This window comes from Onychomys torridus, chromosome 15, assembly GCF_903995425.1.
Source record: "Onychomys torridus chromosome 15, mOncTor1.1, whole genome shotgun sequence".
NCBI classification, from domain to species: Eukaryota; Metazoa; Chordata; class Mammalia; order Rodentia; family Cricetidae; genus Onychomys; species Onychomys torridus.
Window position 1 is genome coordinate 68,950,697 of NC_050457.1, and position 27,881 is coordinate 68,978,577.

Below are 27,881 nucleotides of genomic sequence, written 5' to 3' on the forward strand. Positions count from 1 at the left end.
TTGTGGATATAGTGTCCTAGGTACCTACTCTACCACTGGTGAGTTGGGCTGTTCCATTCTTTGAACACTAGAAATAAGCCTGATATTACTACCCTTGTGTAGTTATTTGTTTTTAATTCTTTAGGGTAGATGCCTAGGAGCAGAATTGTAGGGTCACATATGTGTATGATTTTCCTGGCTTTTCTTTATGCTTTTAGGTATATGAACCTTCACTGTATTTGGGGCCTCAGACACCTCATTTCCTACATTATCTTACTTTTCTTCTATTTCTACATTGAATAGTTTGGCTAAAATGACCCTCGTCTTCCTATTAATGTTCATGAGTTCAGTGAGGAAAAGTTGGTCCAACCCTCTGGTGTTGCACCTCTCAGTTTCCTCTGCCCACTACAATGACAGCCTCCTTACTCCTATTCTGGACACTAGGTCCTGGCCTGCCCTATGACTTCACACATGACCTCAAGAACACAAAGAATTTTGTTCTTTTTCTTGCCTCTTCACATCTCAATCTAAATGTCTCCTGTTTGTAGGCATTCCATGACAAATTGAGGCTTCCCTGACCCCTGTACAAAGCTTTCCTGCCTTTGATGCACTGTTTCTCAGCATTTGGAGTGAAGCCCTGGCCTTTGTGCCCAGTGAAGCCCAGTCACATGACAAGTCATATTCCCAAGTAGCTGAGGATCATGACTTGTTCAACTCATTCTCCCTAGAATATCATCATTCACCTTTCAAATGCCTGACTAGTTCCTAGCTCAGTGACTGAAGAAATAACTGAATCCCTGGAAGTACCTTCAGTGCCTGCTGTGTCCACCTGCCTGGAAACTACCCTATGCCCCATCCCACCAATGTAAGTGAATTTGCAAGTTTCCTAGTCACTCAGAAGATCTCCTCAGTTACTCATGAGAGCCATCCCTTGGTTATTGTCACATGCTTACTTGTTTTCCAATGTGAGTGTTTGGGACATACCCATGAAATGTAGCCACTGTGTCCGTTAGTTCTATGGAGCAGCAGAATTTCTTTTCTCTCACAAAGCCATCATGGCCCCACTCAGTGTATGTTGTTCTTTCAGTTCATTTGTGTTGCTCTTAGTTCTTGGTTTTTATGATACTGAATCATCACCTACTGTATTTGAAGGAGACTGTTGAGCTGTTTACCAGCACAGCTTGAAAATAAATAAACAGTATTACTATAGTGCTTTAAGAACAAAAATGTATATTTCTCTCCAATTTAAAATAAAAAATAAGCTTTCAAGTAAATTTTTAGCAACTGGTCCTGTAACTTATTGCAAAATTTAAAGCAAAAACAAAAAACTCTGTACATTAAGATTCAAACCTGAGCTTCCTGAGTCTGAATAGAAGGCTCTTTTCTTGATGCCTGGACCTTGGAATTGACTGGCAACACTCAACATTGAAACTAGCTGCCCCACTTTAAATGTTTTAGAATAGCTGTAATGGGTATGTGTCCGTCTTAGGTAGGTACTAAATCAACAGCTTAGCTAATGTAAATGAGGTCTCTTGTCCCACATATACATAAACTAAATTTCTAGACTGTGCTCAGGACATTGCTAGGTACCATAAAAACAAAGATTAATTAGACATGATACTTGTGGTCTGAAAGAACAGAAGGAAGTTTGAGTCATGGTAAATAAACAGCTAGTGTACTTAGTGTCATGATTAAAACCTATGTATCACTGTTGAAATGCTCTAGTTGAGGGGGCATACATCACCCTGAAGAACACTGTGAGGATACCCAGTGAATAAACAGGCTTAAGAAGCAGAGGAGATGGGAGTTCTGTACACAATTCAAATCTGGGGATGAGCAAATATCTCAGTATTGCTATCGAGGGTATGGTTAATGGGTAGAAGCATGAAAGAGGAAGGGTCTTCAATTCTAATTGTTAAGAGTTCAAGGAGAGACATTTGGAGAAAGTCTCCTTATTTTTGTAGACTATCTGGAACCGTGGAAGTGTGGTTAGCAGGAAGAGGTACCATGTTCCCAGTGCTGTGTAAATGCAGCTGTATGCAGAGTCTGGAGGGTAGAGCAGTGAGGTGAGCAAGGACCTGAAGAAGGGGTTAAGGAGTTAGTACAGGGGCAGGTGGAACCTAGGACAGTAGGGAACCTGCTTGCTCTTCCTAGACTATACCCTAGAAGGTTGGGAAGAGCTTTAAGTAAGATGTACTGTCTTTGAGATGGCCTTGATATTGATATGGGATATCTTCAGAAGTATACAGCCCAAGTATAGAAAATACATTCCAATCTAGGTCTGAATATAATCTTGGATAACTGTAGTATCCACATCCTTTTTTATTTCTAAAGGATGAGTCAGTTATATTCATATCACACCCCTACACCCTGCTCCCAAGGCTCAAAAAACTTCATTTAAGAGGGTGGACAGATTGTAAGAGCCCAGAGGTAATGGATGACTTCAAGCAAATAGTGCTTCCCAGACAGAACACAGAGCAGTTACAAAGATGAACTTAACAGAGACTGTGACAGCATACTCAATATTTAAGCAAGTTCAAACCATAAAAAAAAATCTCAGAATGGACTGGAGGAGGTGGACATGACATCCCAGTACTAGCTGAGGACTTATTGGCATTTAATGGTTGTTAGGAGAGGGAACGTTAGCTTTCTTTAATGTTGTTACCTGGTAGGTTGACCACTGTCCAGGGCAACCCCACTCCCAAGAGTAGTTGGGCAGCACAAACTGGATCACATCACTACTTTAAGATGCCCATATTATTTGTGATAATTAATGATTTTCTAGCACTGTCTTAGTAGTCTTGACTGTGTACCGACTATTTTGTTTCCATTTCCTTTGTTTTAGTTTTTAAATTGATCCTGAACTTGACAGAATAAAAAGTGTTGTTTATTGGCTCCAAGGATTAATTTTTGAGTCATGTAACAAAGTGCAAGACAGTATATGTACCTGAGGGAGCATAAATTGAGGACAAAAACAAGAATGAGTTGCCCCCTGTACAGATTTGTACATGATAGATACCTTACATACCTACCAACTCTTCACATTCAAAAAATGATGGTCAGACATTAACTGTGTTGTTCAAGGCCAGGTAGACAATGTGGCATCAAAGCCTTTCTCCACCACAGTCTGTCTTATTATGGGGTAGAATATTTTCATTCTGTAAAAGTGAGTAACCCTGTTCATAAACATTTTATTCACAAGGTTGAGACATCTGAAAATAAAATATAGAATTTTTTTCCCTAATGTATACCTCTATCTATGCCTTTCTTCCCAATACATTCAACTCCAGACTTTGCTGAAATTCTTGAAAAGTCTTCTGAATGTTATATGGTCTTTTTAATTGCCCTGAGGAGTAAGGAGAAGGAAGGAAGCAGATATTGGGAGACTGGCTCTTGCTAACTTTCCATTTCTTTTCTGCAGCTGGGGTACGTTAATGCTGGCATCTCTTAGTCCTTCTCTCCACTTTTTATTTCATCAAGGTATTGCCTATTTGACAAGCAAAGAAATCTATCAAAAGTAGACATGCACAGTCATTCACAGACCGAAGCTGCATGTAGAGGAAAATGTAGACCTCCTGAGAACTGTCCACTGACAACTGGGCATCTGAATGTGGACACAGCTGGTCTAGGACACGTGTTTAATTTCTCTTGACCCTAATAGAGTACCTCTTTGCTTTGTCAGCTGGCATGGATGTCTAGTTTTCCTACAGCTTGGTTTCTTGTACACTCAAGCACAACATGTTCAAAGACAGTCTTCATAATATTTACAGATTTTCTTGGAATAATTAAGCATCCCTAAGGAATATTTTTACAAAAATTGTCTTCCAAACCCTGAAACCTCTAACTTCTGGGTATAGCTTCTTTGCTTCACCAACAATCCTGAAGTCAGAACTAGGAAGACATAGGAAAGAGGGAAAATCACTTACATCAACATGCATTTATCATTAATTACTCTGACCTTTTCTGTTATTGCATCCATTGGCACTACAAAATGAAAAAATAGTAGTTTGTGGTTTATCATATATATCTATATATTCAAATGTGATAGATATATATATATGATTTCATCAGATTCTTATGCATTTCCAGATTATCCCATTGCTGTCCAAGGTAGCATAAATATTTGTTCCATAGCTGGGAATAGCTAGGCACTCCCTCCCCTTACTTTCTATCCCATGTGAGTTAGTATCACACTAGGAAACATTGACAAAGATGTCCCCTCACCACCTAGTTCTAAAGTTATTACTAGAATTTTATGAAGTTAAACATTATGAGTATACATGATTTAAAAAAAAAAAACTTCCATATATGGGTGAAAAAAAAATCATTAGAGTGAAACTATGAAAGGTTGGGCCAGACTTATATCAACTAGACCTATAGTACAGTATTCCTAGGAGCTGCATGCCTGTAGAGTTACAGGGGTACCTATGGGCCTTATACATATGAGAGTTATTTTTTTACTTATGGAAGCATTGGCAGATACAATAATAGATAAAATCAAAGTGATTAACAGTAATCTCATACTAATGTGATTGACTTTACTCTTTTCTGAAGTGTTCCTTGCTTTCTTATCAGGGTCCTAGTGAGTAAAGAAAACTATAAAGCTATCATTCTCAACTATCCATATCCAGGATTCAGGTACACAGGCAATGAGGGAGAGGATTGTACTGCCTGTGCATCTCTCAGGTCCTCCCTGCTCAGCTGGAACACGAACGGACCCAGTTTAACATGGGTTGGGTTGCATCATTAACCAAATGAGAGCTTGAGGCTGACACCAAAATGTATCATACCCACAATCTAAGTACTCTGTGAACATCTTATCTTAACTGGTGTTCTGGTTAGATTTTACTATCAGCTTGGCATAAACTAGAGTCACCTGAGAACAGAGAATGTCAATTGAGGAATTGCTTCAATCAAATGAGTCTGTGGCCATGTCTGTGAAATATTGTCTTGACTTATGATTGACATGGGAGTGCCCAGCCCACTATGAGCAGCACATTCTTTAGGCAGGTGAATCACTGATGTATTTTTTAAAAAAATCTAGCTGAGCCTGAGCCTGTAAGTAAGCCCATGAGCAGGGTTTCCCATAATTTCTGCTTCAGTTTCTGCTTCATTTCCTACCCTGACTTCCCTCAGTGATGAACTGTGACCTGAAAGTATAAGCAATATAAACCCTTTCCTCCCCGAAGTTGCTTTTGGTCAAAGTGTTTAATCACATCAGCAAAGAAGAAAACTAGAAAGCCTGGAAAAACACTTTGCACATATGATTAAGGTTAAGGTCCCTGGGATGGAGAGGTTGCTGTGATATTATCAGTACAGACATAATGGGATCATGTGAGCCCTCCAAATCAGAGAAAATTGTCTGGTTAGACTCAGGGAGACCACAAGCATAGAAGATGGGATATCTTCAACTGACTGTGAGGATCTTGGGCCCAGAACTGTGAAGAAGTAAACACTTCAGTAAACAGAATAAGCAAGCAAACAGAGCCTCCAAAAATGAGCACAACCCTACTGACTCCCTGACATTAGCCTTGGAGACTCAAACTGTGCTTTGTATGTATAATAAATGAATACAGCAAGGTGATATTTTTGGGTCATGTTAAGCTGTAAAAATTGGGTCATTTGATTTCACCAGCAATAGTTGGAAATTTGTTTTGGTCATGAAATCTTTTCAATTTCATATCTGCATGGATGCCTAACTTGGTAATATTTTCCATAAGCAATTGTAGACATCAGGAATATTCTGAGGAGGGAAAAAGCTTGCCATAGATAAAGGCATGCCAGCATGCACCATCGTTTTGTTTCTGCAGAGGTTTGTCTTCTGCATGCTTGAAGTAGCTCTGGCCTTTGATTTGGTACTTTCTTTCCTTTCCTTTCTTGAATCTTTCCTCCCATACCAGTGTCAGGGAGTGGGTCCTAGGCCTTCCACTTACCAGTCTTCCATGCTCCCAATATTTTACAAATATTTGTCTGTAGCCATGTGTGAATAACAAACCAAGGATTACAGTATTTATTAGGAATAACATCATTCAGAAACACATAGAGGCATAACCAGCAAAGATAGGGAAGGCCATTCCTGAGCAATTTAGGGTCTGTGTATTTTTTTATATTCCTTTCCAAATCATCACCTTTGAATTATTACACCTTTGCCACACTGATATGAAATATAATTATTCTGGGTATGTTATAAACAAAGTTAAGGAAATTCTTTACTTCAAAATATCATTTGATGAGTAAAATTGCTAGACTAGTGAGTAGATGAATTCTTCACATACTTTCTCTGTCAATCAACCCCTCCAGATAAATCTGGGATAAATGTGATACTTTCCACAGGGTTTGATATGAGATGAAGTAGGACATGTTCTCAATTCAACAAATGTGTATAAAGAGCTTGTGCTGTCCTAGACACTGTGCTAGACCCTGGTGATACTGACAAGAAGGGCACATGTATACATACACACACACACACACACACACACACACACACACACACACATGCTCAAAGAAGCAGTAAGTGGGACCAGATATAAAATCAGACCCTGAAGGAACATAGAACAATTGGCTTCAACCTGTTTGGGAATATAGGACACCTTCCTAGCATGTACTATGCTAAGGACTTTGAGTTTGACCAAGAGCAAATGGAAGATCTTGGAGAGGACTTGTCCTTCAATGTATGTTTTCCTGAGAATCACTGACTCCGTGAGCTTCCATGGAAGGAAGAAAAGCAGACTGTATGGGAGAGAGGAGAAGGTGTATGGCTGAGACAGTGGCCATGGAGAATGACTGGTGGCTAGCTGTGCCCATTGAATGAGGTTTTATGAGAACGAGTCAAGGACCAGAAGCATGTGCTACTGACAATAAATATCCTGGCACATGACAGAGTAACCACTGGGGAAACCTCCAGATGAGTCAGTCTCTGGTTAACACCTCCGATCTCTATCTCCATTGCTCTCTCTCTCACACACACACACTCTGCTTCCTTCCTCTCTTCCCATCTCCTCTTTTGCATCTCTCCATCATGGTAGCTACAGATTTGCTTTGGGAAGGCCTGTGTTTTACTCATATTATTTCTTTTCTATCCATCACTAACTTAACCCATGCTCTCCATATCAAATAAATTCATAACCAAAACAAAAAAAGAAAAGAAAGGGCCGGCTGCCTTTATGCAGGCTATAATGACAAAGTACTTTCACTTGTTTAATTAAAAAACATCAGAAAATTGTTCCTCTGCCCCGGAAACTGAGATGATGGAAGTGTTGACACACTTAGTGTCTCATGATGCTGCTTTCTGCATCAAATGTTATACCTTCCTGCTGTGTCTTCATGTGGGAAAAGGGACAAACATTTTCTCCCAGGCATCTTTTGTAAGTATACTGATCCCATCCACGAGGTTTCCGCTTTCCACCTAATCACCAGCCAAAGGCCTCACCTCTGAACACCCCTACCCCTGGAGGTTAACTTCAACATGGGGGTAGGGAAAGGGATAACGCAAGTATTCATGCCTTCACATTGGCTAACACTGCTGTAGAGGTAGATGTTGCTCCCTAACCCACCTCCAAAATTCAGATCAAATGGACAATGATAGTACATCTCCCTGGCTTATAAATACATGGAACCACAGTGCACCATGTCTCACCTTGTAGTGAGTAGCCAGGATTGATAGACAGTGAGAGTCCTGGACACGCAGCCTTTCAGATGAGTCCATGTGCAACAAAAAGATAGGCACCTGTTGCTGTGATGGGTGCAGGAATTTGTAATTTCTTAGAACTTGGAACAAAGTACTGTTGTATATTTGATTTTTTTCACATTCTATAAAAATATACCATGTTGAGTACTTGTGATTAAAATTAAAGTGGCATAGTGCGTTTCTTGGGGATTTTAGCAAATTGTCAGATTAAGTGAAGTCATTCAGTGCCTAGCTGAAGCAGCTGTAGCTTGTGAATTTGTATGGCATATGAGGATCCTCTGGCAATATACATTTTAAACACAACAAAAGTTCACTTACTCTGCCCTCTTGTAGCTATGTTCTTTAATGGTCACCAGATCTCTAAAACCTTTCTATTTTAGTGCTCATGAAAGGATTAGTCACAAAGGTAATTATGTTAGGATGAGATTTAAGAAACTCTTGAGTTTCTGGCTTCTGTTTTTTAGGTTATTGATTCACCACATTGATGTCTTGGTATGGTTTGTACCAGGCTTCTAAGAATGATTTATATCTACAAAGTACAGTGAGGGCATGACAGGCAGGCATACCTAGGCTGGGTGTGAAGAATGAACACCTTCTCTTTTGTATTTTAGTTTTTCTTGAGGAAGACGATAAGTTGGTTAAATGTATAATGTTTAAACAAAATATTTATATCTGCTCAAAACCAAGAGTGATGAAAGAATTACATACAGATTAAAAACCCTTAGATGGTGGCACTTGTTTGGTGTGCCTAGGCTAAACCATGAAACTCAACTCTTCGTGGCCATCATATGACCTGCTTAGAATGATGCTTTGTGGATTCTCTTACATAGAGCACAAATAGACTCAAGGAGTTTATGCCCCTTTCTTTCTTCATCTCCTCTTTATCCTCAAAGGGTAGATTGTAGGCATCCGCTACAGTGTGAACTCAACTTTAGCTAAAAATTCAAATTGTTTCCAAAGGACAGATTTACCTAGAAGAACTACACAGTTGTCTCTAACCCACCTTTTGGAGTCTGGATTTTTCTACTAGTTGTGACATTCTTTGCCCCAAGTATCATCACCAAATGAGTTTTCAAACTTACTTCATGACTTAAGAAATTGCAGAGATGGGTACATTTCTAAGACAAAGGAAAGGTAGATTCTTTTTTTTTTTTTTTTTTTTTTTTTGAGCTAGGCAAGTGCTCTACCACTGAGCTAAATCCCCAACCTCTATTTTTTAAATTACTTCCATTTTGGACACAGTTTTTAATCTTTTTTGATCCAATGAAGTTTTTATTAGAATTTTAACATAAATTAAGAGCCCCCCCCCTTGCAAGGAAGAAATATAAGAAATTTGTCATAAATAACCAAAATAAATTTGTCACAACTCTGAAGCCTTGACATCTGAGATCAGAGGAGCAGAACAGATGGATTCTCACAAGAGTAATGTTCCAGAAACTGATAGTAGCTTCTCCTGTGTCTTCATGAGGTAGAGAATGAGCTAACTAGATCTCCAGAGTCTCCTTTATGAGATCAATGATTCATTCATGTAGGCTCCACCCTTATAACCTAAAGGGAGACAAAGACTCCACCTTCCAGTCTTATCACACAGAGATAAACTCAACATTTGAAAGTTATGAGTCCACCACCAACATCAAAAAGGAAAAGGACATCAATGGGGCCTGGCCTAGAATGACAGACCGTGGGCTTTGACTGCTCCTCTCATACCTTGGGGCTGCTTAACCCAGTCATTACATCCAGCCAGCCATCATAGCAAGAACCCTGAAGTCAGGTTAGGGAACTGCTGATCTCAACAGTGAAGAGGGCTGGGGGGGGGGGGGAGCCACACAGGAGGAGAGAATAAGCTCCCCAAGCATATACAGTTCTCTTCTCTGAATATACTTCCAGGGTTCTTGTGGTTGTTATTGGTGCCCAATATGCTATCAGTGTGTGATCAAAGCCATCACGCAAAGAAGAAACATGCCTGGAGGAAAACTTAGCATCTAGATAAGGAAGCTTTTAGTAACAACTTGGATTCCCAGCTTTATTAAGTCTTTGAAGTACAGTTTGTTAAAATTTCCTTCAAATAAATAAGTTTAAAAGATTACATGACTGCATATGGGGAATTGGGTGGAGAATAGAAATGGAAGTTAAAAGACTCATTTTAATATGGAAGAATAAGCCAGAGTGCCCAATCCTAATTCAGCTCACAGACTGACACCTACCAGACAGGTGGCCAGTTCTCAATGGTCCCTTCCTTGTCAGTTTACTTCTGCTTCTCAGAAGATGGAGGGTTAGAGCTCGGTGCGGGGCTGCACGCCTTTAATCCCAGCATTGGGGAGGAAGAGGCAGGTGGATCTCTGTGAGTCTGAGGCCTGCCCGAGCTACATAATAAGTTACAGAACAGATAGGCCTATGGAGAGAGACTCTGTCTCAAAAAAATAACAACAAAGCCCCCAGAAAGCAAGCAAACAACCACAAAAACAACAAATAAATCATGAAGAATTCATACCGCAAGGACTTGGATTTGTTCATCATTTGAGGCTTGTCTTCCTGGAGGCTCAAGGAAGTTAATACTGAATTTACATTTTCATTGTTTCTGTCTGTGACAAACACAGCTCTCACTTCACAGGCAACAAGAGATATTTTATTCTTCTTCAACCAAATATGAGTGACCATGGCCCCAGAAACACAGATTCACACCGCCCCAAACACCAAGTTCCAAGATAGAAATGGTCTCGTGGAGCTTTTACAGTTTTGCAATGAAAGGAACTCACAAATCAAACTATTTTCAAATACATACATCAGGTTACACTGAAGGGGAAAGATGGATCGTTTCTCAGGCTTCAGGCTCTGTCTGAGGATATGCTTAGCTTTGGGGTTGATGATCTACCAAGTTCACACATGACAGAAGGGTTTATCTGAGATTCACAAGTATGTTAGATCACAGAGAGAAATGGGCAGTGAGTGGCTCTTAAGAGGCTAGTGATAACCCGAGGTAATCTGACCCTGGGTCTAGAACATACAGTCTCAGTTCAAATGAGTCAGTGTCCTAGTTTCTATGGCTGTGATATAACCATGGAACAAGAACATCACTTAGAGGAGAAGGAACTTATTTGGGTCACAATTCCAGGCTGTGATTAATCATTGAGGGAGAGTTAAAGTGAGAACTTGAGTGCCCTGGTCATGCCACAGCCAAGAGCAGAGAGAAACAAATGCACGCATACTCCTTTGGTTCTTCGCTTGTGCTGAGCTTGATCTCTTCACTTATCTGCAGTTCAGACCTCTGGCCTAGGGAATGGCTTCACCCACAATGGCCTGTGGCTTCCCAAATCAGTTAATTTAGTTAAGACAATGCCCCAGAGACATGCCCCCAGGCCAACCCAAAGCAGAGAATACTTAAGAATCTCTTCCCATAGGCAGTGTCAAGTCGGTTGAAGCCAGTCACCAGTCCAGCACTGTAGAGTCTTCAACACAGGTGTGGATTTTGCTGGGAACTTCAGTTTCCATGCCCTAGCATATTAATTTATAGACATATACATGTGCATATTATACAACACACATATTCATATAGGTATAATATATATCTAAATTTTAAGTTTTTTGATTTCGCACATGAAACCAACATCTGGCTGATGAATGGTTTGAATTAGCAGAAAGAGAAGGAAGCACTTGCTTTTATTCATTTGTGGACTTGGCTTGCTTTGGATCTTTGACGTCCCTCTTTAGCTGTTACTGCATTTATAACTGGGCCATCACCAGCCTATTATTTAGCATGATGTAAGTACTTGCTGCAGTCATGTGTGCTCTTCACACAGGGAGAGTTGCCAGATCTATAGTTGATATGTAATCCTCTGGTCTTCAGGTCCATCACATATAAGCAAAAATCTTGGTACATTAGTGTAATCAGAGGAGGTGGGCACTGTCTGGGAGTTGAACCACATGAAAACACTGTTCTAGAAGTGGTCACCTAAAGATCAAATGTCAGAGAGTACAGCCCATGCTCTTAGTACAGCCAGAAAGGAAACAACTGTGAACAGTGTGGGCATGTTTGGGGAGCACAAAGGACCACATGCACAATTAGGTTCCCAGCTAATGGTTTTAACCACACAGCATTCATGTTCTTATCCCTATGATTTCCCTGTAATTTAGCCCAGTGGAAAACTTTTAGCAGACATTTCATGGGGCAGTTAACTCTGTGGCAACCATCTAGTCTAATTGGAATCATGTAGCTAAAGCCCCAGGTAGTACTTGACAGCGAAAGGGTGTCTTTCGACTCAGGTGCCTCTGGTTCTGCTTTGGGCTTCCCTAGACACAACAATGTTCCCTGATGCATGGCTGACTGCAGCAGGCACACACCTAGGCAGTCTTAAAAAGGACATTGTTTAACCATCAAAGAAAGATGAGCTCATCCATCTCCTTCTGATGCTTTTCATTGATGAGGGGACCTGTGGGGCGTGAGGGAGCACATGCAGCCGTGCAGAAGAGCAGCAGGGTTTTCTGCTGGCCGCAGTAGGTAGCTGGTCTTTGGCCACTGAAGCATTCTGTCCCTGCAGTTCAGCAAAGCAATTACCAAGCCCTTGTCGTCTTGATTTATAAAGAAATTGCCTTCCTTGAGAAAAGACAGCCAGGTGCACAGTAATCCAAACAGCCAGACTGTGTTAATCCTTTAAAAATTAAGGAAACTCGTTTCGCAGGAAACAGTTCTGACTGGGCTGTGATGAGGTACCATTTGTACTCAGCTGTGGTGGGAGGGGGAAGGGACAGACAGGAACTCTTTAAGTCCCTTCAGCTCCCCAGTGAAAGTCTACAGAGGCATAACTAATCCTAACGTGGTTAATATTCCTCAGTATATATGATTGGTATTTCAGATAATGCTTTTCTAAAACTGTGACCATTTCCAGTCAGCATACAGAGTAATAGCTTTTGTTACAGAATTTTCATACCTAAGTTCTTGGTTGATTCTCCTCCCATTTTATCCCAAATGTGTCCCTACTTGCACCTCTGGGAGCCTCATTTGTGCTTTATGTCATGTGTGTTCACTTATGAACACGTTCGAATGTGCATGCTTCTTTTCCCTTATTTAGTTTCACAGTCTACACCCCACACTTCTACTGACACACATATGTGCATGTGCATGCACACTTACACACACACACACACACACACACACACACACACACACATTTTATATTAAAAGCAAAGATCTACCTTTCAGAGAGAACATGCACTATTTGTCTTTGTGAGGCATTACTTAATATAATGATTTCCAAGATGACCCAGTTTCCTAAAAACTTTGTAATTTTACTTTGCTTTAAGAATGAATAAAAATCTATTATGTATATGTACCATTATACATGTTTTATTCCACATTCATCTGAAGATAGACATCTTGGATAGTTCCATTACCTTGCTATTACATAGATGAGCAGATATCTTTGGGTTAGAACAGAGTTACTTGAATGTAAGCCCACAAGTGATATAGCTAGGTCATGTCATAGTCCTAATTGCAGCTTGCTGAAAAATCTTCACACTGATTTCTACAGTAGCTAAACAAGTTAGCATTCCAGCCAGCGAGGAGGAAGGATTCCTCTTTTCCCACATCCTTGGCAGAATTTATTGTCATTCATCACGGTTTTTTTTTTTTTTTTTGGTTTTGTTTTATGATATCCATTCTGACTGGAACATGATGGAATCTTAAAGAACTTTTAGTATGAATCTCCCTGATGTCTGAGGATGTTTATTGGAGATTTGTGTTTCTTCTTTGAAAACTGTTCAGTTTATTAGCCTATTTGTTTATTGATCCTTTGGGGGTAGGTGGTATTTAATTTTGCATTTCTTTATACATAGTCTCAATGTTTAGCCCGATCTAAAGTGCAGCTGGCTGACTCTTCAGTCCTCAAGACTATCTCATCAGTCTGCTGATAGTTTCTTTGGCTGTGCAGAAATGTTGTAATTTCACATAATCCCATTTCCCTGGGCCATTGAACTCTCTTGCCTGTGCCCTGTATCTTGAAGTGTTTCTCCTTTTCCTCTAGCATTTTCTTCATTTCAGCTTAAATTTGGGTCATCTATTCTTTTGGAATTGATTGTGTGTGTGTGTGTGTGTGTGTGTGTGTGTGTGTGTGTGTGTGTGCAGAGTGAGAGATACAGATCTAACTTCACCCTCTGTAAGTGGGTATTCAGACCCACTTTTGTTTGGTTGAAGAGGCTGTATTTTCCCCCCAACATGTGTTTTTCACAGTTCTGTCAAATATTAGGTGGCAAACGCTGTAGGGAATTCTGTCTGCGTATTCTATTCTGTTCTGTGGGTCTGTGCATGTGTGTCGCACCAGTGCTGCCCTTGTCACAATGGCTTCTGAGGCTAGGTATTGTGAAACCTCCAGCCATGTTCTGTCAGCCTCAGATTGTACTGGCTATCTGTGGTCTTCTGTATTTTCATGTGAATTTTAGGGGTTTTGGTTCCGTGAAAAATATCATTGAAATTTTGATAGGGGTTGCAAAATTAGTAGACTGGGTTTGGAAGTACAGTCATTTTTCACTCAATCAATTATGTGAATCCACTAGATTAGTAGGTAGGTATATCATCTAATTTATTTATTTTTTCAATGTTAAACTTTTCTTTGTAGAGGTATTTCACCCCCTTTGTTCGGTATAATCCTAGTACTTTTTTTTTTTCAGGTGTTGTGAGTGAAGTATTCATTCCTAATTTTCTTAGCAGATTTGTTGTTGGTACATAGAAAAGCTATTGAGTTTTGCATGTTAGTATTTTAGGCTGTGACTACTCAAAGTATATACAAAAATCTCAAAGTTTCCTGGTAGAGCCTGTAATTTCTATTAAGTATAGAATTGTGTTATCGAAAAAGAGGGGAAATTTAACTTCTTCCTTTTCTAGCTATATCCATTTTTTCTCTTGTCTTATTTCCATGGTTGTGACTTCAAGCACTTATTGGATAAGAGTGAAAATACTGGGCACCCTTTTCTTGTTCTAGATTTTAGGGGACATAGTGTTCTTAGTTTTTCCTGCTTTGGTCAACATTGTTGATAGGTTTGTTACCTTCCACCTTTGTTATGTTATGAGCTTATGTATTCTTTTCTTCAGGAATTTTATCATGACAATACATTGATCTTTGAGGTGATTTCTGTCCTTAAGACAATTTATATGATATATTAATTGAATGACATGGTCTGTTGAACCAACACTGCATCCCTAGAATGAAAACAATTTGGTTACATTGTATGATCCTCTAATGTTTCCTTGAATTGAGATGAAAGTATTTTGTTGTGAAATTTTACATCTGTGTTCATCAGAAAAATTTGTCTGCTGTTTCCTCCCTTCCCCTCTCCCTTTTTTCTGTCTCTCCTTCCTTCCTCCCTCCCTCCCTCCCTCCCTCCCTTCCTTCCTCCCTCCTTCCCTCCCTCCCTCCCTTCCTTCCTTTCATGTTACATCTTTATCAAGTTTGGATATCATGACAACACTGGCTTTGTAGAATGCATTTGGTGGTATCCTTCCCTTTGTATTTTGTGAAAGAAGTGTGGATGTTAGATCTTACAAACTTTAGTAGAATTCAGCAGTAAACCTGTCTGGTCTTGGCCTTGTTTTTGTGGGAAGATTTCTAATTACCGTTTCAATCTTATTGCTTCTTATGGGTGTGTTGAAATTTTCTATATATCCTGGTTTTAATTTTAGTAGGTCATATAAGTTTAGAACTGTAATTTTTTTCTTGTAGATTTTCTAGATTTTTGAGCAAAGGTTTTTTTAAATGTTCCTGAATGATCTAAATTCCAGTGGATCCTATTGTAACAACTCTCTTTTTATTTTTTATAGTATTAATCTGGCTCTTCCAGTTTTGTTAATCTTCTCAACAACCGTTTCTTTGTTGGATTGATTCTATGTATTTTTCTTTTAGTCTCTGCTTCATTACTTTGTGCCCTGGTATCTTTTGTTTCTTAATGTCTACCACACTTGAATTTGCCTTCTTGATTTTCTAATACCCTGAGGCACACTGCGAGGTTATTTATTTAAGATTTCCTATGGCTTGCTTGGCTATATTCACCTGGCTCTACATTCAATAAAATTATAAAAATAAATGTCCCAAACCTAGAAAAGGAAATGAACATCAAATAAAAGAGGCATAAAGAATCCCAAGTAGACTTGACCAGCAAAGAATATTCCAATGACATGTCAGAGTCAAGGTGTCAAAACTGCAGATCCCAGAGGTTCTGTCCAATTGTGCCATCATTTTCATATGATAATGGGCAGTTTTTTTGTCCCTTCTTTGACCCACTTTACCTTCTAAGTATATTGTTTAGTCTTCAAGTACTTACGTTATTTCTAAGGTTTCTCTTAGAGTTTGTTTCTAGTTTTATTTGACTGCTATTAGATGAGCTATAAGGAAGTATTTCAGCTTAGGCTTGTTTCACCTTGTTCTTGTAATTTTTTTTTTTTTTTTTTTTTGTAGTCATGAAAACATGCTTTGTGGTCAATGATGTATGCAATGCATGTGTTCAAGTTTAGACAAAGTGCCACATACTGTTGAAAACAAACTGCATCCCCTACCTGTTGGAAGTCAGAATCTGCTGATGATATCTATTAAATCCAGTAGATCTGCGGCATGTTTAGCTCTGACTTTTTTTTCTAAGTTTCAATTTGAAAAACCTTCTAAATATGAGAGTAAGATATTGAAGTCTCCAAGTATCATTTCATCAGAAACCATGTGATATTTTTGGGTTTTGTGGGGGTGATTTTTAATGAAATTGGGAGCCACAAGATTTAGTGCATAAATATTTACAGTAGAAATATCTTTTCAATGAGTTGTTTTCTTTATTAAAGTGTAATGGCCTTCTTCATCTCTTTCTAACTAGTTTTGTTTCAATGTCTTTCCTTCCTTCCACATGTAAAGATTAATACAAATGATGATTCAGGGTAGAGAGAAGCTATACCAGCTTCATGAAGACGAAATAATAAGGGTATAACATCTGCTATTTCATGTTATTATCTTTTTATGCTGTTTAGTTTTTTTCTGTTTTATTTAGTTGCTTACAAGTTGTGCTTTAATTATTAAGATACTACGTTTTAATTTTTATCTCATCACAAAAGAATTTCACAACAGGTGCTTTCTCACCTGTACCTAAAAATTCTTATTTTACACATTTTTAGGTCTATAACACCCTCTTTGCTACCTATGTCTCCAACTCATATTGTCATTATCACTCATGGGCTACCTTTACTCTCCCTTCCCCATTTCTTCCTTATTTAACTACTTAAATATTGATGCTCTTAGCTTTAAAAACCTGTAAAACTAAACTTTCCTCCCCACCAGTACCTCCAAACCCACTGTATCTGAACCTTATTAGGGTACTGCACTTATTAGGTACTGCACAAGTGTACCAGGTGGTAAATCAATGGGGGAACTTCAGCTATCTCATCTGTAAATAGCAGCAATAAACCTTACTCTTTTTTTTTTTTTTTTTTCTGGAGCTGAGGACCAAACCCAGGGCCTTGCATTTGCTATGCAAGTGCTCTAGCACTGAGCTAAATCCCCAGCCCCACACCTTGCTCTTAATGAGGACAACCCTCCAGGAAGATTCAGATAATACAAAACAAGCAAAGAAAGAGTGAGGGGAAAAAGCAAAAATCAAAACTTGAATACCCATCCCCGACATATCCATTCCAACAGACACAAATAAAACAAGGCAGTAAAACTGGAGAAATAATATGAAACAATGCCCCATCATATTATATCCATAATCTCACAATTCCCCCACACTGTATTCATCTATTCTTTATGTTTGCTCTTCATTAGCCTGAACCTTCACACAAAGCAGAGCCACTGTTGACACTTAGAGAGACTACATCTGGTTCTTTGTCTTAGTCAGTGTCCTACTGATGTGAAGAGACACCATGACCATGACAACTCTAATAAAGGAAAGCATTTAATTGGGGCTGGTTTACAGTTCAGCAGTTTAGCCCATTGTCATCATGGTGGGAAGCATGCAGGCAGGCAGACATGGTGCTGGAGAAATAGCTTGAGAGACTATATCTTGATCCATAGGCAGCAGGAAGAGATAGACACTGGGCCTGGCTTGAGCATTTGAAACCCCAAGCCCCACCCTTAGTGACACACTTCCTTCAACAAGACCACACCTACTCCAGTAAGGTTGCATATCCTTATTGCTATTAATACTAATCCCTATTAAGTAGCACCACTCCCTAATGACCAAGCATCCAAATACATGATCCTATAAAGGCCATTTCTATTCTACCACCACATTCCTCAAACCCAGCCTGGATTTAGGATAGCAATGCACTACTCAAAGTCACATACTTTGATATCTCCCTAGACTTGTGGGGAAGATGTATAACCACAGTGAATTATAAATTTTTTAAACCTCTAGCCATATAAAATTAAGAACATATGCATAAAAATCTAGTAAGATGATATAATACTAAAAAGTGATATAATATCAGTGTTCAGAGACCCATTCCTGAATCCTATAACTGAGTGACAGATGAGATCCAGATCAGGAGTTGGTGCACTAGCCCATGACCCAGTCATGCCCATGACTTTATCTATATAGCAGACAGTAAAAATGAGTTCTATGCTTTTAAAAGGTTGCTGAAAGAAGGAAGAAAAGAATAGAGTCCCTATATGACCCCAAAAGCTAAAGTATTTACTCTGTTCCTCTCCATGAGAAGTTTCTAACCCTTGGTTTTGACATTCATGGATAGAACTCTTTTAAGTATTTTTCCCTGCAGTAAATACAAGTATAGTTCATAAGCAAGTGGCCTAGTGGGTATGATTTCCCATTCCTGTGTGTTTTCACATAAATAATTTATGACAAATTCACTAGTCACTGAGTAGGTAATGACATTATCATCAAAAAATTATTTTACTTAACTTTCCCCTTGAAAATAAATTATGTCCACTCATTTGCTGGTTGGCTACTAGAAGCCATGACTACTGGACTAAAAAATATCTGTTGTGTTGGGGGACACTATGCCCTATTGTGACATTGTGCCCTATTGTTTTAGGAGTTGCCTGGTGAATATTGTTCAGTGCCTATAAATCATGTCAATAGTACTTTATTCCATGGCTTCTAGTCAAACAATCAGTATTTTCATGTGAACTCTACTGTGGATTTCCTGCTGGGGCATAGACAGCAGTCTTTAGGCTGACATGTGTGTGTGCCATCCAGATAGTGGAACACACACAGAGTCACTGGGGCAAGAAATAGCTTTAGGTTTGTGTTTATACCAAATTCCCAAAGTCAGACTCACTGGAGTAAGCAGCAGCTGAGTGTTGAGGAAGATCTTTAGGGGCCCCAGATGTTAAAGGAAGGCCCCTGGCCTTCACACTGCTGAGCTTGTTGTGGGACCTATTGTAGGGTGATTACCAGTGGCCCTGGCTACCTCCACTCAATAGATGCATGCTAGTGATTTCTCAACACTCACCAAGTTGTGATACCCAGAAATTCTAAGACCACTCATGTAGAAGCATTCAGGGCTGAAAGGAGTTGTGTGCTCTTACACTGAGGATGTGATCACTCAGTGAGTTCGAAGTATGTGCTGTGCAGGGACAGGCAAGGCACAAATGCAAGAATTTCTCACTTGCCTCTCAACCTCATGGGGTGCCAGTTTAAACTTCAAGCATTGCAGGTGCTCTAAAGGAACCCTGGAATGAGGCAGGAGGTGGTGGAATGTTTGAGGGAATTACTGTGGTTTGCACTTGAAGTGTCCCTAAAATGCTAATTTGTTGAAGACTTTGTCTCCAGCTACTGGCATTATTGAGAACTTATTGGGTGATTAAAATACAAATGTATTAATGGATTAATCTCTTAATAATCTCATAGCTGAATGGGTCTGTTAGGAGGTAGGGTCTTGGTTGAGAAAGTGGGTCACTGGGAGGGGGATGTTTTGTCAGGGTATGTTTTGGTCCAGGACCCCTCTTCCCATGCCTGTTATTTCCTGGATACCGTGAGGTAGACAGCTTTCCTATTCATATCCTTCTGCCGTGAGATACTACCTCACCACAATCCTGAAAGCAACAGAACTAGAGAACCCTGGACTGAAATCTATGAAACCATGAGCAAGAATTAATCTTTCTTAAGCTGTGTCTTAAGCTTGTCAAAGCAACAGAAAGCTAACTATCTAACTAAGGCTTAGAAGATGGACACAGTATTGCTCTTGTCTAATCCTGGAAACTGTTATGGTCAGAGTTGATAGGTTAGTGGTAGAAAGAAGGACATTATAGATCAGTGGTCCTCACCTTCCTAATGCTGCAACCCTTTAATACAGTTCTTCATGTTGTGGTGACCCCCAACCATAAAATTCTTTTTGTTGCTACATCATAACTGTAACTTTGCTACTGTTATGAATCGTAATATAAACACCTCATATGTAGGATAACTGATATGCAACCCCTGTGAAAAAGCCAAATAAACAGGTTAGGTGGGAGGGGAGAGTTACAGAGACACCAAAGAGGGAAAAATACTTTCCATTTTGAGAGTGAAAGCTCCTCCCTTAAGCCCCCAGGTTATAGATTCACACAAAACAGGAATGTCTGACAGTCTCCAGGCTGCAAAACAGAGCAATTCTCTCCACCATGCCCTCAGTCATCTGAACCACCATAGGAAAGCACATCTGAAAGTGAACCCTATTGCTTTGTTGTTTCTCTGAAAACTGGGCTTTCATTGATAAGTCAGGAAGAGGGAATAGTGGCCAATTCAAATTCAGAAGCGAGCGTCTGATATTTGTACATAAGCATTTCACGTGGAGATAAATCATCAGTGCATTAGAAGTGTCCCCAACTTCCTGAATTCCATTCTGAATGAAGAAGTGAGCATACTTATAGTAGCCAACTTGCACTGAGCACCTACAACAAACATATCAGGCACCCAGTGCCAGGTATACACTGAGGATCACATACTTCAGCCCTCCAGAAGGGAACACTGTACAATAAGGTCCCATTCTCAGGGATTCCCATATAAGATCAATGGTGATCAGCAGTTGTAGTTCAAAGAGCTAAGGGAGTATAGAGGAAGAGGCTAATTCCAGTGTTACATCCCTGAGCCCATCCCTTGGCTTTCTATATGGTTTGATCTCTCACATGCCGACGTTTTGTAGCAGACACATATATTACATGAGATGATATTGCCATTCACCTCTAGTCTAAGTCCCCTGTGGATCCTAGGAGAGCCCTGTATGTTGAATTTAATTTAAACAAGTGTGGTGAGTAATGGAGGATCAGAGGAAAATGTCCAGTGGCCCTGAAGATGAGGAAAACGAAGCAGCTGTCTGGATGGGAAGGAATAAAAACTTGGTCTTTTAGTCAAAAGACAGAGAAACAAGTTGTAACAATTTTTCATAGACAAAATAATCATAGAATGCCCCGAAATCTGAACCTGTTTAATGATATGCTGATAATTCAGCCAGGGTTACATAGACTATTTCTAGGGGCTAGATATTATACATATATTCAAGGTTTTCACAAAGAAACTTTTAGGAATTTTTCCATGCTGTGGTATATATATAATTTTGTTTGTTGTGCAATTTCTAGACAGACTTAGAAATTGCCTACCCACTGATGGACAGAAAAATGATTTCAGTACAGTGGGCATAAGGAGTCTCTGTGTTAGGCATTGGCTCATTGTCAAATATTTAGCTAGGTCGATGATTAAAAGTAGGCACTCACTTGTTGTGGCTCATAATTAGCAAAACATTCATAGTCAATAGGTAGGAACAGAGATTCAAGCTGAGATAATGGGACACTTATGTCTTTACCGTGTCCTAGTGACGTCTCTACATTTAAACCATCAGCTGGCATGACTCCACTTTAATGATCATCAAAAGTCTTCAGCAATAATAAATGCTGAGTGTCACAGTGGGAGAGTAAGCTTGTTTTTTAGGGAAGAGCAAGAGGCACATTATGGTTTGAACGTGAAATGTCTCCCATGGCGTCTGAACACTTGGTGCCCAGCCTGTGCTGCTGCTCAGGGAGGGGGTAGAGCTTGGCCAGCGGGGGTGGAGCTTGGCCAGCTGGGGTGGAGCTCGGCCAGCGGGGGTGGAGCTTGGCCAGCAGGGGTGGAGCTTGGCCAGCGAGGGTGGAGCTTGGCCAGCAGAGGTGGGAGGTGGGTCACAGGGTGGAGATAGGAGGATGGAGCCTGATATGGCTTCCAGTTCCTACTTTCTCCTTCCTGCTGTGACCACCCTGTGAAACCACAAGCCCTGCTGACTTAAACACTGTTTTGCACACCCACCCCACCCTGAATGCAGTGACAGGCTGCATCTTCTTCCCTTATATGGTGAGAATGATAACTAAGACACCCTCCTTGACCTCACAGCAGAAACAAAGGCCATCCTAACAGTGTTCACATATGCAAGAATAGTTTATTCAAAGTTTAAACCCAAATCTAGAAAACCGTCTCTAGAAAAGAAATACTACACATGCTTTTACATCCATCTAAGGCATACATACTGAGCTTCCTCATAGATGCAAACAATGTGTGTGTGTGTGTGTGTGTGTGTGTGTGTGTGTGTGTGTGTGTGTGTGGCAGTATGTCTGTGTATCTCTACATGGGTCTATGTGTGTGTGATTCCATGTAGGTGTGTGAGTCTGTGTGTGTGTGCATATATGAGTCTGTGTCTGTGTGTGTGTGTGTGTGTGTGTGTGTAAGTATATGTATGCATGTGTGTTTTAGTCATTCCCCTTCTCTAGTAAGGTGTTATTACCACTTATGTATTTATTTATTTACAGGCAGTGTCTTGCTCTATAGCCCTGGCTTACCTATAACAACCTTTGTAGACTAGGCTAGCTATGAATTCACAGAGCTTTACTCACCTCTGTCTTTTGGGCACCAGTATTAAAGACATGTGCCACCAAGCCTGACTAGTCTTCCTTATTTCTCAGTATCCTGTGCACATTTCAAAATAGGAGCAAATTAATATTTTTTGGAAGAGGCTGAACTCAAATCAAATAAAAACTAGGATAAAGAAAATTTTTGGAATCCTATTGGCAACATATAATGTTGATGAAGTTTTTCATTCCTGCTGTTATTTTCTGGTCCTGTACATTTGTTGAATGAATCTCAGTGAAATGAGGCTAATTGTCAAGTCTTGTGAAAAGAGGCAGTTTGCTACCATGATAAGCTTTAACAGAAAAGGGCTGAGGTTATCAGTGAAGGGAGGAGACAGATGCTAGGGTATACATAAACCATCTCTAAGGAGTCTGTCTGGATTCCCTAATTATTTGGGAAAACTTCCCCACTGAACAAAAGTCACACACACATTGCTACCCAACATTCTTGCCAAGAAAGAATAACTGAAATTTTTGACAAGCTTCCTGAATGTCTTCAAAGTTCAACCTGGTGGAAATTATTTCTAGGTGGCATGCTCTAGAACATTCTAATTGCCCTTCTAGATTGGAACAATATCACCATGCCTCTCACAAGTTCTTTCTAACAGCAAGTTAGCTCCTCCTCCTACTTCATCCCCACCAGATATCTTCTTAGAAACAAAGGTTAGAATTTACAAGAACTCACATTAAAATGTTTTTAATATTTACCTAGTCATCTCATCTAAGTACCTAAAATCTTCTATTTATATTTTAAGATCAATAAAAAATCCTATTTAAATTGAATAACCTTTCATAGTGTTATATTAATGTACTGATGGATCCTATTTTAACCCTTCCTATAAAACATTTAGATAACAAAGTAAATAGTTATGATCAGTAGCCTTTTAACAGCATTATGTCTGTTTTCTTTTCATTAAAATAAAATCCCAACAAAACCAATTACCCAGATTCCCCATCAGCCCTGTAGTGCTCAAGTTTCCTTCTTCCATTGACTTACATTCCTTTGCATCCCCTTCACTGACTCTCAGAACCTCCTGCGGAGGCAGGGCCTGGGCACAGGAGGTGTCAGTTCCTTTATCTAAAACCAGTTTACTGCCAGCAAAGGAAACTGGGAATGAAATGAGAAAGCACCTTGTCAGCCAAGGTGATGGGATGAAGCCACCCTTTCTGCCTTTACTCCAGATTCTGTCCCAATGCACAGATTCTTGTAGTTAGCCTCTGTGGCTCCCGACAATCAGCAAAGAGCACTGCTCCTGAAATAAATCCATCCATGGAGTTAGAATCTAGATACTGTGCTCTGTATTATCCAAGAGGTGAATGTTACCTAACTCCACCCAAGCTTTTAGAATCAGACTCCAGAGTAGAGTGTAACTCCGTTCTAGCTGCCTTCAAGGTCACCATCAGGATTCCCAAATTTGAGGGCCATTGCAAGATCTCATGCTCTTCCCCCCATTTCCCTTGTGCTCTCAAATTCTTCCAGTCTTGTTGTACCATCTACACATTCACCTCTTCCAGCATTCTTTCTGTGTTTTCCATAGCCATTGCAAAATAGATAGATAGATAGATAGATAGATAGATAGATAGATAGATAGATAGATAGATAGAAGAACATTTTTAGGTAACAGAATAAATAAAAAGCACTCCCAAATATTCTCTCTAATATCATGCCAGGGATTCTTCATCTACTCAGACATCACATGTCTTTTGTAGAGCTACAAGAGTGTCTGCCTGCTTCTTAACCATGTGAGTTATTACAACAGGCTCCTTCTGTTGCCTTTAGCTCAGGATATGCAACACAGAAAAAAGTGTGGTGTACCTCCTTCCTCTGGGCTGTGTCAGAGACATGCCAATGACACAAAAAAGTTTGTCCCTTGAATGAATTCCTACCAGTATGCTTCTGACAGGGCTGTGGAAGGTATATGTTTAAAGCATAAAAAATGTGTCTCACCTGGTCTATGGAACGAGATCCAGGAAAGGCGCAAAGCTACACAGAGAACCCCTGTCTCGAAAAACAAACAAACAAACAAACAAAAAAAAAAAATGTGTCTCTAAGGTATTTAGTAAGTTGGAAGGTACTGCTATGAAAATACTTGAGATTTCTTAAAGAAGAATGTTCAAAAAAACTTCTGATTCCCTCTTCAATTGTAAATGAGGTGAACCTCCCAAGTTTCTAGAAGTCTCTAATTCTCAAGAGTCCCAGGACTCCGACATATCGTGTTGCATCCTGTCTTTAACAAGTTGCTGTGGATGCTTATGAATTAGCTGCAAGATGTGTCTGTTGAAGCCCTGTCTATTTGCTAAAGCTATACTCTCATCAGACACTGTAAAAAGGAAAAGAGCTTCCTTCTGAAACGGTGGTCTCTTGGTGGCCACAGTGAAGGTCACTGACATGTTTCTTTGCTTTTCAGGAATGTAAGTTCAGCTGGAGAGGAGGCCCGCCGAAGGATGCGGGAGTGTGATGGGCTCACGGATGCCTTGCTGTATGTGATTCAGTCTGCGCTGGGGAGCAGTGAGATCGATAGCAAGGTTGGTGGTGTTTGCATAGATCCAGATTCTTAATGATTAAAGGTACTCCAGAGATTAAGCAACGGCTAGCAGCCATGGGAAGCTATTACAGTATTTCATACTTACGTTCTGAGCCCTATCTTGATATAACTACAACAGTGATCTAACATCTAAAGGGATGCTCACTCTAGCTTAGAACCAGCATTTGAAAATTGCTGTTTTTGAGAATTCAGGAAGTTAAAGTGAAATTCAGATTGTTGTTAGTAAATCAAACCATGGATTTCCCAGATGAGTAAACTTTCACACATCTGAGCCTCCAGCTTGCACTTTTTAAAAAAATAATTATCCAATTTTGAAGAGGAAGATGTTGAAATTTGAATAATTATAAATTCTTATAAATTAAATTTTGATAACTAATTATTTAATTATACTAAGGGCTTTTTTTAAGTGCCTGCAAAACCTTTTTAATTTTTCAAAAATGTTCCATTAAAGCTTCCAGCATGCTATGTCTCAATGTCACTGCACTGTGTTAGTTCACAAACTCAAAAGAGAATTAGTTACTAGATGGACTTTTCCAGTATTTGAGATATTTTGTTTTGTCTTTATTAAATTAGTCATTCACAACAATTAGGAAGTTGTGATCTTTTGTATCGTGATATATAGCCATATGTCAACATTTACTTTTAAAAATAACGCATGTGACAAATATCACTCTCTAATCAGGACTTCTCTCCAGCTGCTGTTACAGACATTTGGAACAGAACAAGCCTTTGTTGTGAGAGTCTGTGCATTGGCCTTGTTGTACACCCTCTCTGGCTTTTGTCTACCCACTAGATGCCAACAGCTTTCCCCACGCCCATCACCACCATGGTACAGTTGACGCGAAAACACAGCTCTCAACTCAAAGGCACAAGACAGAGTTTATTATGGAGCCAGATTTTAGTGACCATGGTCTGGGAACATGGATTAGGTCCCTCTGCTTTCCAGTTTTTCAATATTGAATCCATTCCATAGCATTTCTAAAGTAATAGAAACAGGAAATTGTAAATCGGGGCTTTTAAAATGCATTGGTGGGGACATCAGAGAAGTGGTTTACGATAAAATTGAAAGAACTGTTGTTTTAGGCCTTCAGTGTTGTTTGACAGCACCCTTAGCCCTTTCATTTGTAGAAAACTAGAGTTCTGGGAATACATTCCCAAAGTCTGGCTAATAACAGGATGTTAGGTCTGATTGTAGGGGAGGCCAGGAAGGTAAGGAGCGATTATGTAGTAAGCTAAAGATTACCCATAATAAGTAACGATTAGACTCTGGATCTGTAACATTCCAAACACTCCACAGTCATTGAAGTTTCAGTCAGTCTGTCCCTGCAACCAAAGTCTCCTCAGGAATTCCCGTCCATAGTACCCACAACAGCGTCTCCAGACATGGAGCGTGTCCTGTGCAGAGCTCGGCTGGCACTGCAGTCAGCCACAGCTTTGACCCCATGGTTTCCAGCACTAACTCTTCATCAGTTGCCTTTGGAACAACTGTGAAGACTCCTGCTAGGACCCCATTACCACCCTCCAGACATGAATACCCAACCGTGGCCTCAAGTATTCATCCACTTGAAAATGAATCATGAAATCGGATGATGTTGCGGATTGAAGTCCTGCCTGAGTAGATGGAGGTTTGAAATAGACAACCTAGGAGGTGTGCATAAGGTAGTGTAGTTGCAAAGTCAGATGGAGAGCAAATAAGGGTTTCAATGTAGTTGGCATTTGCCTATAGTGCTCGCAGGAGGCCCTGTGTTTAAGCCCCGGCACCACATAAACTGTGTGAGGTGGCACCCACCTGAATGCCAGCACTTGGGAAGTAAAGGCTGGAAGATCAGAAGTCCATGCTCATCCTCAGCTACAAGGAATTCAGTGTGAGCCTGGGCTAATAAAACCTTGTCTCCAAAAATAAAAGACAACAACAGTAGAACAATCATTTGGGAGCTGGAGAGGCAGCTCAGCAGTTAAGAGCTCTTGCCACTCTTGCAGAGGACCTGAGCTCAGTTTCCAGATCCCACATTGCAGCTAATAACAGTCTGTAACTCCAGTTACAGTTCCAGGGGATCCAATGGCCTCTTCTGGCTTTTGTCAGCATCAGGCCTATACATGGTACACATACTTACATGGAGTGAAATAATCTTAAATAATAGTTCAGTATGCTTAGCCACTAATTAGCTTTATGGGTGAATTAACATAACCCTTCTTAACTTTGACTACACATTAGACAATGTTACCGATGTCTGAGCCTGTCACCCTGAAGAATTGAGTTCAAGGTGTCCTGTAGGAGTATGGTCCCGTGAACACTGGCTCCACCCAGTTGTAAACACCACTGTCCTCCCATCTTTGATACTCACCAGGCCTAAAGCCAGTCCTGCAGCACTAACTTCAAGCATGGGATGTTATATAATAAAGACTTAAGCCTCCCTCTTCTGTGAAGTCCCTTAATAACCATTGCAGACCTATTAATATTGTTGACAAGAAAATTAAATCCCTAAACTGGTGACCAGTCCAGAAATCTTGAGTATTTACAGGAGCCTGTTAGTGTAATAGACACATGAGTTATGGAAGAGCTCATATCGGTGGTTCACTGCCACAGCAACACTGAGCATTTTAATAGTCACAGTAGCCAAAGGCTGAGGCATGGAGATGCTAAGGCTGTGAGGCTGGTGGATCCAAAACAGCTTTCCCACGGTCTGGACCTCGCAGATGAATAAGATAAGAGCCACTGCCCCATGTCTCTGCCAAGCTCCCCTGCTCCCCTCTCTGGAGGTTTTAGGCAGTTTTCAGGCACAGGGCTTGGGCACCATCATGTTCTGTGGCATAAGCATCATTGTCTGAGTGTTT

At 40.1% G+C, this 27,881-nt stretch overlaps 1 protein-coding gene across 3 annotated transcripts in view; it reads left to right on the top strand.

Moving 5' to 3' along the window:
• The window catches only part of Ctnnd2 (catenin delta 2), an 872,325-nt gene that overhangs the window by 708,464 nt on the left and 135,980 nt on the right, over positions 1-27,881 (top strand). For all 3 annotated transcript variants that reach the window (XM_036206872.1, XM_036206873.1, XM_036206874.1), the window contains one exon: positions 24,909-25,026. In XM_036206872.1, coding sequence (XP_036062765.1) covers positions 24,909-25,026 — 118 coding nt within the window. The remainder of the gene's footprint in view (positions 1-24,908; positions 25,027-27,881) is intronic.